This window comes from Misgurnus anguillicaudatus, chromosome 16 (genome assembly GCF_027580225.2).
Source record: "Misgurnus anguillicaudatus chromosome 16, ASM2758022v2, whole genome shotgun sequence".
NCBI lineage: Eukaryota > Metazoa > Chordata > Actinopteri > Cypriniformes > Cobitidae > Misgurnus > Misgurnus anguillicaudatus.
Window position 1 is genome coordinate 27,566,117 of NC_073352.2, and position 12,977 is coordinate 27,579,093.

Here is a 12,977-nt window from a genome sequence, read left to right on the forward strand (position 1 = left end):
CACCATTGGTTGAATTTGATATACACATTCAGATGCACACTTACCCCTCGAGGCGTCCCCAAAGTGTCACACGCAGCACAAGTTCCCTCGAAAGAGAACTGTAACAATGTACCTTAAAAGGTAACACGATGTAACCTTGCTCTCATTCAAAATGTGTCCCCAAATTTAGTCCTTGAATTTGAGGGTATTGGACCTGGAAAGTCCTTGAAAGGTCCTTGAATTTGAAGTTAACTAAGGTGTGGGAACCCTGTCTGAGATTTTTATGTACTTAGGCTGTTATTTTCCTGTAATTTCAGCCCATCCGCTCCACCCTGGCACAGTCAGACCCAGTCCAGAGCTTTCACTTATGTTAATGCCTATGTCCGTTTCTCGTTCATAGTATATATGGCTGTTTTTCTTGGAAGCCTGAGCTTTTAGGAAGTGTTTTTGAGTTCCAATCTTTTCCTGCGTCTGTGTCCAGTACAATGAGTTGGCCAAACCATCAGATTTGTTTCCACTGCAGCCATTTCTCCAATAGCTCATATATCTTATAAGGTCAGAGCTATCTCAGGAAAATGTGAGTTTTTTTATATGGAAAAATCATAAATTGACGTAATATTTGCGTGTGCGATCATGCCCCAGTCATTTTATAAGGTGTTATTGTTGGTGTTTTTAACGTTTTGCTCTGTAGATACGGCTTGGCTTCCTCCTTCACTGCCTGCTTGATTTTTTCCCTTGTTCAGTTGCCTTTCGGGAGAATGTCTGACCTCCACATGCAGGATTATTTATGCTTTATTTATTATTATGAGTACGGTAGTAATATTAATGGTGCTTGAAGGAATAGTTCACACAGATTTGAAATTTCACTCATAGTTTACTCATCCTCATGTCATAGGTCTATAAAGGTGTGTTTGATATCATGCGGTGTGGCAAGAACTGACAGGTGGATGATGTCAACGTATGAAAGCGTTTCGAAATTAGACTTCCTGTATGATTTATCCAATTCTCTTGCAGTAACCTTGACGAATTCGAACACACCTTATTACTTCCTTTCTTCAGCGAGATGCAATAATTGGTTCTCACGGTTCATCATATGCCTGTTTTGACAGGTCACACACGAGTCCCAGCAACAATTGATGTGCCACTATATTGTCCGCTATGATTGCTGTTCTTCAAATACATTAATACATGACGTATCGATTGCTTAAAGGTGCCAAATAATGCATTGAATAATATGTTAATTTTTTTCTATCTACATAGAAGGGATGTAGCTTTATTAAGTGCAAAAATTATCTAGGGACGTTTTTACATGTCTATTACAACCCTAGGATTTGCTTTTAGAATGTAATGGTCTATTATTACCTTATTTGAAAGGGTCATGAATAATAATGCACTGAAAAAACGAAATTTTTGGTGTAGTAATATTTATTAGATTAACTCTCATAATTTCTACATAATAATATTAACATTTGTTGAGAACTAGATTTTCCTAAGTAAAATTATGATAAATACACAATTAATTCATTTAAAAAATGAACTGTGTGGGAATAGTAAGTCTTATTAGATATTTTCTTGTATTATTTAACTGTTTTATAGTCACTGCACATAGTCCTAAAATAATTAAGTTTTAATCAAAAACTTTAGCAGATTCAAGTAAAAAATCTTAGTTCATTTTACTTAAAAATATTAAATCCATTAAACTAAAAAATCTAAGTAAAAATTACTTACATTTATTTGCACATGTTGTAAGGAATACCCACAATTCTTTGCGCCTGAATATTTTTATTTTTTAAGCTTTATCACAGAATAAGAACTGATAAGAACTTTAACTACTTAAATATTTGTTAGCAAAATGTCATAAAGGTTTAAGCACTTATATTATTGATGTTGTTTTGTTGTAAATAATAATTTTGTGAAGTCACCGTTCAGGTGATCAGTGTTTCTTTACATGAACCCTGTTCAGAACATTGTATTGTAATTCTCTCCACAGTGCTGATAATGCATGTCAGAAACACAGTTTGTGTGCGTTTCTGTTCCGAATCAAGTTTATTCAATGACTGACTTGTTGTCAGTCATGAATTTTGTGTTATAATGCCATTTATAACACTAAAAATTACTAGGTCCATAGGAATATGTTAAAGAAAATAACAAACAGAAAATACGATTTATTTAATATTATTAGGACAGCAATGCTTTAATTTTCACAAAAAAAACTAGTAGACTTTACCTAAACGATTAAAATAAATCTAACTTCTAAATAAAATAATTAAGTAACATTTAATTAATTATTTAACATATGTTTTATCATGCAATTTTAAGTAAATTTAATTTGATTTTAGTAGGTAAGTTTTACTTATAAAAAAGCAGTAAATTTTACTTAAAAAAAGTTCATGCAAATTGTTACGAGGATTTTTTAAAGTAAATTTTACAAGTTGTTTTTTTCAGTGTGTTGAGCTCTGCTCTGATTGGCTGTTTCTCAAAGCAGCTCCTTACAGTAGCTCTTTGTGTGTATAAAGAGATCTTATGTTATGGATTACACAAAGATACAGATTTTGAGGAATAATCAATTGTTTGCAGATTGTTAACAGACGTTTCTGAGTGGTAAGTTTGTGTTTTTCAGTATGGACCTGCAAAACTTAACTGTAACGTCAATAGTAAAACTTCAGCCTAAACGCATATAACGCTACCTCAGTAGTCACAACTTTATTTTTAAGATAGTAACAACATTGTACTTCATTTAATGTGTAATTTAATGTTGAGTGGTCTTTTGCATGCACAATGTTTACATAAGAAGGAGGAAGCAATCGTGTTTGAGGCTCATGATATGTCATTATCATGTACAGAACTCGTATTATTTATCTATGCCTACAGTTTTACATTCTACAGCACCTTTAATAAATTCAAAATATTAATTGTTTTCTCTTAAAAACGTATCATTATGCTTCAACAGACATTTACCATCACTTCATAACCGCTAACAAACCCTCTCCTCATACACACATGGGGGACGGTGAAGCGCTGCATTGGGCAAATTAAAGGATTAGTCCATTTTCCTACAAAAAAACAAACAAACAGATAATTTACTCACCACCATGTCATCCAAAATGTTGATGTCTTTCTTTGTTCAGTCGAGAAGAAATTATGTTTTTTGAGGAAAACATTCCAGGATTTTTTTCATTTTAATGGACCCCAACACTTAACAGTTTTAATGCAGTTTAAAATTGCAGTTTCAAATGACTCTAAATGATCCCAAACGAGGCATAAGGGTCTTATCTAGCGAAACGATTGTCATTTTTGGCAAGAAAAATAAAAAATATGCACTTTGCGATCTCATGTAATTGTGTAATGACGTCGAAATGTTACGTGTTACCAGTGTTGGGGCTAGTTACTCAAAAAAGTAATATATTACATATTACTCTCAAAAATAGTAATGCCTTACTTTACTTTATTACTCCCTGGAGCAAGTAACTAGTTATATTACTAGTTACATTTTTTTTTCTGGACAAGAATGTTTATTTGGGCAAGCCACGGCCAAGAAAACATCCAAACACAAAACTCCCAAATCAATAAAAAGTTACAATTAAAATACAGGGATGACAACAGGTTGCAATTCATTTTAGATGGACACCTTTAAATAGACAGCTGATGAAAGAATGACGGTTCACAATAAATTATTTCCTGATTAAGACTTCCAAGAGTTCTGTATTCTTAGCAGTGGGATACCATGATGTTAGTGCACATTATTTACCCACCCACTATACACAGCAATGCACAGCAAATTCATCCAACACCCAAACATATAAATATATCAATTTAACACCGCAAAAGTAATAAATACACAATCAATTCAATAAATATCATTAATATCACTCAAGCTAAAGACACAGCCTTCGTCAATTACGGTAAAATTGATATACAAAATTGATGGGATAAACAACCTCCACACAACCCCTGTTTACATACAAACAAACAATGAAATGAGCGCCGGGGGACCATGGCATAACCTTACATTCATCAAGGTCTCCACCGCAAGAAAACCCACCGTAAATACACCACCTTTTAATACAACATAAAAATTACTACTGCTGACTTCCTTACCCGCTACCGGACGTGGGGCACAGCGTTCGGAGAAACATTAAAGAGTGTGCACTTCACTTATTTTCCTTCCGTTGAACATAATAAAATAATGACTGAATCTCCACGCGTCGAAAGTAGCTTTCTGTTGCTGGGAACCTTCCTCTGAAAAAGAGCTTGCCGTTGTTGACGCTTCCATTTTCCCGATCTGTCTTTGAGTGTGCCGCTCTGTGCTGCTGGCTGCCGGGTGTCGACCAATCGGTGATAATAAATGATACCTTGTGCCAAACTTAGACCAATCACTGTTCCATTCACGCCCTCCTCTCTTTCCCTTTTGTTCTCTGTGTTGTGTGCCTTGTGTGATGAAGGTGCTACTGGCGAATGTAACGCAAGTAACTAGCTCTGGAAAACTGTAATAATATTACCATTTTCAGACGGGTAATGCGTTACACTACTAGTTACTGAAAAAAGTAATATTATTATAGTAACGCGTTACTTTGTAACGCGTTACACCCAACACTGCGTGTTACATATATGCAACGCACATTTGTGGACCATTTTAAACAATAACCTGACACAAAGACATTAATTAGTATTATTCGACACAACAAAGTTGGAACGGTCCTCTTTCTCCATACTTGTAAACACTGGGGCGTAGTTTCGCTTACGTCATCCGTGACCTCTTGCCGGAGGAAGACGAGAAGTTGTGGTTTAAAAGTGCATATTTTTATTTTTATTGCCAATAATGACAATCGTTTCGCTAGATGGGAACCTTGTGCCTCGTTTGGGATCATTTGGAGTCCTTTAAAACTGCAATTTTATACTGCATTAAAACTGTTAAGTGTTGGGGTCCATTAAAGTCCATAAAAAAATAAAAATCCAGGAATGTTTTCCTCAAAAAACATAATTTTTCTCGACAAAACAAAGAAAGACATCAACATTTTGGATGACATGGTGGTGAGTAAATTATCTGGATTTTTTTAAAGAAAATTGACTAATCCTTTAAGGGCAAATAGCTCTGTCTTGGATCAGCGGGGACTCTTCTGTAGCTGGAAGTAAGAGATTTATTCATTTAAGAAAGAAAAACCCAAAGATGGTGATAAGAATGAATCCATGAGCAGTGCTAAAGGAAATTAAACTTCGACATAACTGAATAACAACTGTTTATAGCAAATAGCATTTTTCAAGCCAATTTATTTTAGTAATGGAATTTTAAAGTAAAACAGAATATAATAAATATATAATAGTTCATTTTGTTTTCAAAAAAAAAACCACATAGCAGATGCTTTTATTCAAAGCGAATTCCAGTACAATACAAGCATTACATTTCACTTAATCAGTATATGAGTCTACTGTACACATGTTACAAGTCCTGTCTGTGTTTCCCTGTGTATTAGCCTGTCTGCATACCGAGCGCTGTTTATTCATCCTGTTTTGTATCTTGCTTTGCTTTTGACCTGTGCCTGGATATCGTATTTTGATTGTTTGCTGCCTACCCTGACCTTTGCCTGGATTTGACTACTGTTTTGGGATTTGCTTCTGATGTTGTTGTTTGCCTGTTGTATGACCCTTGTGGACTTCCTTAAATAAACCTGCATTTTGGATCTAACCCGTTTCAGCCACTGATCTATATAAATGACTGGATTGCGCATAGAACGCTTGACGTAACTGCGTGAGGTGAAGCCAGCGCAGAGTTCGAGCCGCCATCTTGGTATACCCAACCGGCAGAGAGCGTCATTGACTTCCATTCAAAATCATGATCAAAATTTACCCCATTTACAGCGTATCAGTTACACAAGGTTAATTTTTAGGACATGTGTACGTTAATTATTTGTTAATTCTGGTGTTATTTGCAATGTTTATGTTTTAATCGGGCAGGATAATGGATTTATAAAAAACCGTTAATGTGAGTGTGTCTGTTGCATTTGTTAATGACACGGGTATAAATAAAGTTTTGTTTGACATTCAGCTACACTGTGACGGTCAGCGTTATTTATCTAAATAAGTTAAGGTAACTTGTAAGTTTAGATAACATAATTACAAAACTAGCAAATTATTGCATGCACATACGGTACATAGTATGATTATTTATTTAGAATTCAGAATGAGCACGTTTATTGTCATTAATACTAAATATGCCGCGGTCTGTCTGCTGATCTGATACTGTCATGAAGATGAATGTATAATAACTGATTAAAACGCAAAATGTACAACTTTCAGTAAATAACTATTTACATGCTTTGGACGTTTGTGTTGTAATAATGTACAGGGTAACTTCACATATAAAAACGAAGACGAGTAAAGTGATGTTTTATCATTAAAATCTGATAACGTCCATTGATTTAATAGAACGTTTGGGTATACCAACATGGCGGCGCGGTGGCTTCACAAGTGTGACGTCATGCGCAATCCAGTCATTTATATAGATCAGTGGTTTCACCGTGCATACAGAATGCAACAGAATACTTTGCCCACAGTGAAGGAGGACCCACAAAACAATCAAAAGACAATACACAGGGAAACACAGACAGGACTTGTAACAATACAACAGAGATCATCCTCACCTGTGGGGTACTTCACAATACTGCGCAGAGTAACGGGTGCCATTTAATGTTCGAATACAGCCAGAAGATCCGGTTTCCAAAAAGCCATGGCCAGCACTGCCCCATGAAAAGAGGGTCATCCAAAAGAGACAGGACCTCATTCTCATCTCAGCTATTGGTTGAAATATTTATTTTTCTCATTCCAAACTGTCACACAAAGCTGTTTTGACTGTACTTCAGCTTTTAGATCTCCAGGTCAGAGAAGTTTTTCTTGGCCATGCTTCATTTTGTCTTAGCTAAAACTTAACACCTCAACTCCAAGCAGTGAACAGATATATATAAATTTAAGTGAAATAAGTGTGCGGCTGAAAACTACATCAACAAAATAATATGTCAGGCTACTGGAGACAACTTTATTTAAGAGATGAGTATTGTGATTTTATTCTAAGTGATTGTTCAGATTAGCTGTTCTGGTTTACTGTAAGAGGAAATATATCCTTTTGGAGTGGACTTTGTACTTTGTAACTTTGCAGACTGTTGATAGATACTTTCAACCAAACCAACTCAGTGCATTCAATATTTTTGTATGTGTGTTCCCTGGGATTTGAACCTATTAACTTTCTGCTGCTTATGTAATGCTCACCAGTTCAGGTTGAGAACATTTGGCATAAGATGTAAAAAGCATTATAGGTGCTCTTTACACATCTGGTGTGATGATGTCTCATGAGTCAATGATGAATCAGATTTTCTCAGAACAATTAAACTACTACAGTTGTTGAGAGAGAGGCTTACTAAATTTATTGCAGATGTAATGCTAAACAGTAAAGCATTAACAATGAAACACTTAGTAGCCCGACACTGCGTCTTTGAAAAATCGTCCAGCAAATGTTTTTTTATTGAACAATTGACAGTAATATAACTAGTACAGCAATGCATCCAAATGTAAACTGTCCAAAAAATAAATAAATAAATAACACAAATTAGATAACTTAAAAGAGAAAATAAAGACATTGTTGCTAGGGGCGAAGCAATGGTATACAAAAAAATGAAAATGGATACATACCTGTAGCATCTGAAAGCTTTTTAAAAAAAAAAAAATAAACAGGTAATATTAATTCCCCATAGCGATTGTATGCTTCAAACAAGAAAATAAAGTCTATGCAAGAAAAAAATGTGGAGGGGGGTAACATTCCAGATGGAGTACGGACTTCTGATAAGTTGTGCAATCCATGTTAATTTTGACGTCCGGCAATTATTCAGACGTAGCTATCTACCGGTGCCCAGGACGTCACTTGACTGGGAGGAGTTTGCGAGGTGATGTCAGAGCGGGGCGCGGCCGTGTGTTTAGTGAGGCTCGCTTTTACTCAAAGCTGAGCGCACGTGAGAGCGTGCGTGGATACTTTCACTAATCGGATACATCTGTTTCTGGTGTTTTTGTTCATCAGTTTGTCGGTTGAGAGTCTGTGAGAGATTTAGTTATGTATTTCTCTTTAAAAAGTTTTCGTCATGGAATCTAATGAGAAGGTGAGATCGATTAATCCACACGCATGTTTTCTTTATGATGATTGGACAAAAAGACACGTAAGTCAGGATGTTCATGAAAAGTCCGTGATTGTAACAATAATTACAAAGAATTATCTGTTTCTGCTGGATATTTATTGAAAATATTTTAAACAATAGCTGTTTGTAGGCTAATTATTGTTATAAGCACTGAGACTTTAATATACCTGTAAAATCAATCCATTCATGTCCTCATGTTTATTCGTGAGATATATGGATTGAAGTTTAAAGTTCACCCAGAAATAAAAATTCTGTTATCATTTTCTCAGTCTCATGTTGTTAAACCTGTTTGGATGTCTTTGTTCTGATGGACACGATGGAAGATATTTTGAGAAATCATTTGTGATCAAACCATTCGTGAGCCCCAACACTTGAAGTAAATGGCTTAAGAACATTTCTCAAAATATCTTCCTTTGTGTTCACCAGAACAAAGAAACCCAAACAGGTTTGTAACATGAGAACGAGTAAATGATGACAGAATTTCAATTTTGGGTGAACTATCCCTTTAATCAGTCATTAACATTGTTCATGTTATAAAGAGTTTAGTCTGCCTCCAGATCAAGTTCAATCTGGATTTCTGATGGGCACGTTGATAAAATTGTATTAATGACATTGGCGGCTGTATGTGTGTGTCTTCTCAGTGGGGTTTTCGTCTGCTGTCCGGCTAAAGTCCTGTCGGGTTGTTTTCATGGCTGCTTTGATTTTCGCTTTGCTGTTTTTCATCATCCATTCGCCCGTGGTCAGCCCGCGGGTCATCGGCCATGAGCCGCCCAGCACACGGCGGCTGCCCGACATCATCGTTATCGGGGTGAGGAAAGGTGGGACGCGCGCGCTGATTGAGATGTTGAGTCTCCACGGAGCTGTAGTCTCCGCACGGAATGAAGTTCACTTCTTCGACCGGGACAGCAACTACCGCCTCGGTCCAGACTGGTACCGTTCTCAGATGCCGTTAGCCCGGCCGGGTCAGCTGACGGTGGAGAAGACCCCCGCTTACTTCACCTCCGTAAAAGTTCCCGAGCGCGTCGTGCGCACGAAGCCGGACGTCAAACTGCTGCTGATCGTGCGCGACCCGACGACTCGCCTGCTCTCCGACTACACGCAGATTTTCCACAACCAGCTGAAGAAACGCAAACGTCCGCAGTCACTCGAGGCTTTGCTCATGCGCGATGGAGACTTGAACCTGAGCTACACGGCACTGAACCGTAGCCTGTACCACGTGCATATGGAGCGCTGGCTTACTGTGTTTCCAGCTGACAGCATCCACCTGGTGGATGGGGACGCCCTGATCAAAAACCCATTGCTAGAGATGAAGAAGGTGGAGAAGTTCCTTAAGCTCGAGCCTCAGATAAAAGCCTCCAATTTTTATTTCAACGCGACTCGCGGGTTTTACTGCCTGCGTACCGCCGGGAAGGAGCGATGTCTGCACGACTCGAAGGGGCGCCAACACCCACAGATGGCTCCGGCCATCCTGCAAAAACTTCACGAGTATTTCCGTGATCCCAACAGGAGGTTCTTTGATCTCGTTGGACGCACTTTTGACTGGAAGTAAGGGATTTACTAATTTGTGAGAGAAAACCACCAAAGACGGCGACAAGAATGAATTCATGAACGGTGCTAAAGGAAAATGATACTCCAAAATAACAGAACTAAAATAAGAACTGTCAATGGCAAAAAGCATTTACTAGCCAATTTACTTCAGTAATTTACCATATTGTCAAATGTATAACATTAATATAAAAATTTTGTTTTCAATAAAAAAACATACATAGCAGATCCAAAGCGAAATACCGTGCAATAGCCTACAAGCTTTACATTTTATTTAATCAGTGTTGCCTGGGTATACCATGACCTCTCTTCATTGAGCTATAGGGAAAAATACAGATATAAGGACCTATATATGAGAAACCGTTTTGATACTGTGAATACATGAATGGTGTAAGGCCATTATATCGTTTTATACAACAGTTATTTCTGGTTCTCGAATCTGATTGGCTAAGAGCTATGCGATATTGTACTGCCAACGGCACAGTAACCGCTTCACCTTTCGTATCATTCCGCCACCTAGTGAATGGAGGTCCTAAACAGGCTCATCTCTGAATGGAAAAACACAGACGCGCTGTTTTTAAACACTCACTAGCTCGTAAATCAGTCGGTGAATCCCAATCGGAAGTTATTATTCCGTTAAAGATCTCATACGTACCGAATCTCACTAGCAAACGTTCAAACAGGCGCTATCTTTACTAATCGACTGTAGATTTAAATATAATAAATATATATTCTCGACTGAACTAATCTTAAAACTACACTTTGTGACCAAGAAACGTTAATATAAAGAAACGCCTATCCGTCCATTGAGTTCTTATGAGATTCAAAGCAGCCGAAAGTGTTACCTGTCATTCTGTTAGCCCTCAAATCCGTGCCGGAAGAAGTAGTTCTCAAACAAAGAGGCTTTTAAAATAACTCCGTTGTTTTCTAGTTTTCGTTTTTCAAATGTGTGCCGTCGAACTGTTGTATAAAAGCAATATCGCTCTCGGAGTCGTGTGATATAGCTCAAATCCGTGGCGGAAGAAGTAGTTCTCACACTCCTACTCGAGCGATATTGCTTAAATATGTCGTGTGCGTGCGTGCGTGTGTGTGTGTGTACATCACTCATCATTGCTAAAACATTCCTCACTATATTTGAAGATTTTATTTCATACTCTCTTTTATACATATTTTTTTAATAAAGGAATAGTGTAATAAAGTATTTTTTATCATTTGATTGGTTGTCTTTTTACCTCACACTAAAACACTGAAGTATGTGAGGAACTTTGAGTTATGTGAGGAACTATGGGGTATATCTGAGGGCATTTGAAGTTCTCTTTGCTGTTTGAAAGGTTATACATCAGTTTTTTGCAGTAAATCAAATAAGGTCCGCAGGTTTGTGTAAGGATCTTTACTGGAAACTAAAAAAACAGGAGAGGTCCTCTGTGTGAGTGTTCGTGTTGGTCTTAAATTCTGATCATATTTCTGTGATGAGACTATAGTCCTTCACTAGATTCAAGAATCTGATTGGGATGTTTTTATCTCATCTGTAGTGCACTGTGTGAGCAGATTTCTAAAAGTTCATTTGTTCTGTCAGTATTGTGAAATAGCACTTCTTTTGATTGTGTAACATGAAGTAAAGCTGTAATATGAGATGCATTCTTGTGCAGTGTGTGTGAGTGTGCGCTTGCGTGCATGCATGCATGTGTGTTGTTTACATAACCATATTTTGGAGCCAAATTTTTACCAAAAAGTAAGCAAATCCTGAAAAAAAACGTATTTTGGAGATGACCTCATTTGTAAAAATGCTGTAGAAATGGCACATAAAGTTTTTTAATTGTTAAAAGGCAAAGATCATAGTAAGGCGGGCGGTATATTAAAGGGGACATTTCACAAGACTTTTTCAAGATGTCAAATAAATCTTTGGTGTCCCCAGAGTACATATGTGAAGTTTTAGCTCAAAATACCAGATAATTTATTATAACATATGTTAAAATTGGCACTTTGTTGGTGTGAGTAAAAAAGTGTCATTTTGGGTGTGTCCTTTTAAATGCAAATGAGGCGGTCTCTGCACTAAATCGCAGTGCTGTGGTTGGATAGTGCAGATTAAGGGCCTGTATTTTCCCCTTCTGACATCACAAGGGGAGCAACATTTCAATTACCTATTTTTTACATGCTTGCAGAGAATGGTTTACCAAAACTAAGTTACTGGGTTGATCTTTTTCACATTTTCTAGATTGATAGAAGCACTGGGGACCCAATAATAGCACTTAAATGTGAAAAAAAGCCACATTAAGGTTTAAGGTTTGCCCTTTAAGGTTTAATAATGTTTTTTATGAGACAAAGTGTCTATATAGGTATGGTCTTATTCTTACCAGAAGCTGTGACTGAAATGTATTGTGAGGTCAGACGTAAACTTTTCAGTAAGCTCGCATGTTTTGCAGCTGTATATTTTAAAACGGGAAGGAAAATCTTTGTTGTTTCTTTACATTCCTCATGTGAAAAAGTTCTTGTTCTACTTAAGAACAATAGGAATCGTCTGTATTGTTCACCACATGCAATTGAAATCACATCTGCATTTTGTTCACAACCTTTTATGAGAGCTTTGATAATTTGGTGAGATATGCTGTTCAATGGTTAAAGCACATTGCAACAATATGTTTGTAATGAGCGTGATGCATTAGTGGTGTAGAACCCAAATGCTGGAAATTTAGTCAAAACAACAATGTGAAATATCCAAAACAGCAGGCAATGAGTCGTAGTCGAAAGCCAGGCAAATATTAATTCATTACAATGTTGCATTCTTGGCAACCATCAAACGAGTGTCAGTCAGGAATCACTTCTCCAAGGATGCGGTTTAATTTCTTTTGAGCTTTTTCTTGAGATGGATCTTTTTCAAAACTTTAGTTCTCAAATCTGCCTGTTTATGTATATGTCCGCAAACTGTTGTGCATCAGCTGGAATTTTTTTACATCTGTGACACTGCCACCCATTTTAGAGATTTAATTCTGAAGCCTGTAAATGAAACCCAATGTTGTTTTTGGAGTGTCCGTTTGCTTTTGTCTTGTTTCTTTTCATCTATTTGACAAATGAGTATTTTTTCTCCCTTCCCCTTCCTGTCTTTATCCCATCACACGGTCGTTTTCACATCCTCTCTTTTGTTGTTAAGGCTTCATTAGGTGGCTTAAGCATTATCAGTCTTACACTTTTGAAACTTCTTTGTGGCTCTTAATCTTCTCTGTCAATCACAATTGTTTCCTTATCAGTTTCAGCAGCAGCAGTCTTTTCTTCTGTACT

General features: G+C 37.0%; 2 protein-coding genes across 4 annotated transcripts in view; both read left to right on the forward strand.

The window, feature by feature from the left end:
- LOC129421986 (uncharacterized) overlaps positions 1–12,977 on the forward strand; it is an 84,577-nt gene that overhangs the window by 51,082 nt on the left and 20,518 nt on the right. The gene's annotated exons all lie outside the window — the stretch shown is intronic.
- hs3st1 (heparan sulfate (glucosamine) 3-O-sulfotransferase 1) lies at positions 7,920–10,915 on the forward strand. 2 transcript variants are annotated; one of them, XM_055177644.2, is made up of 2 exons: positions 7,920–8,177; positions 8,798–10,915. In XM_055177644.2, exon 2 carries the CDS (start codon positions 8,845–8,847, stop codon positions 9,703–9,705), a length of 861 nt encoding a protein of 286 aa, XP_055033619.1. In that variant the 5' UTR covers positions 7,920–8,177; positions 8,798–8,844; the 3' UTR covers positions 9,706–10,915. The 2 variants fall into 2 exon arrangements, with proteins under 2 accessions (XP_055033619.1, XP_055033617.1); XM_055177642.2 differs by having other exon boundaries at positions 7,920–8,120.

Bases quoted from the DNA above. Each gene is read 5' to 3' on its own strand.
- hs3st1 (XM_055177644.2), top strand. From the start codon at position 8,845: ATGGCTGCTTTGATTTTCGCTTTGCTGTTTTTCATCATCCATTCGCCC.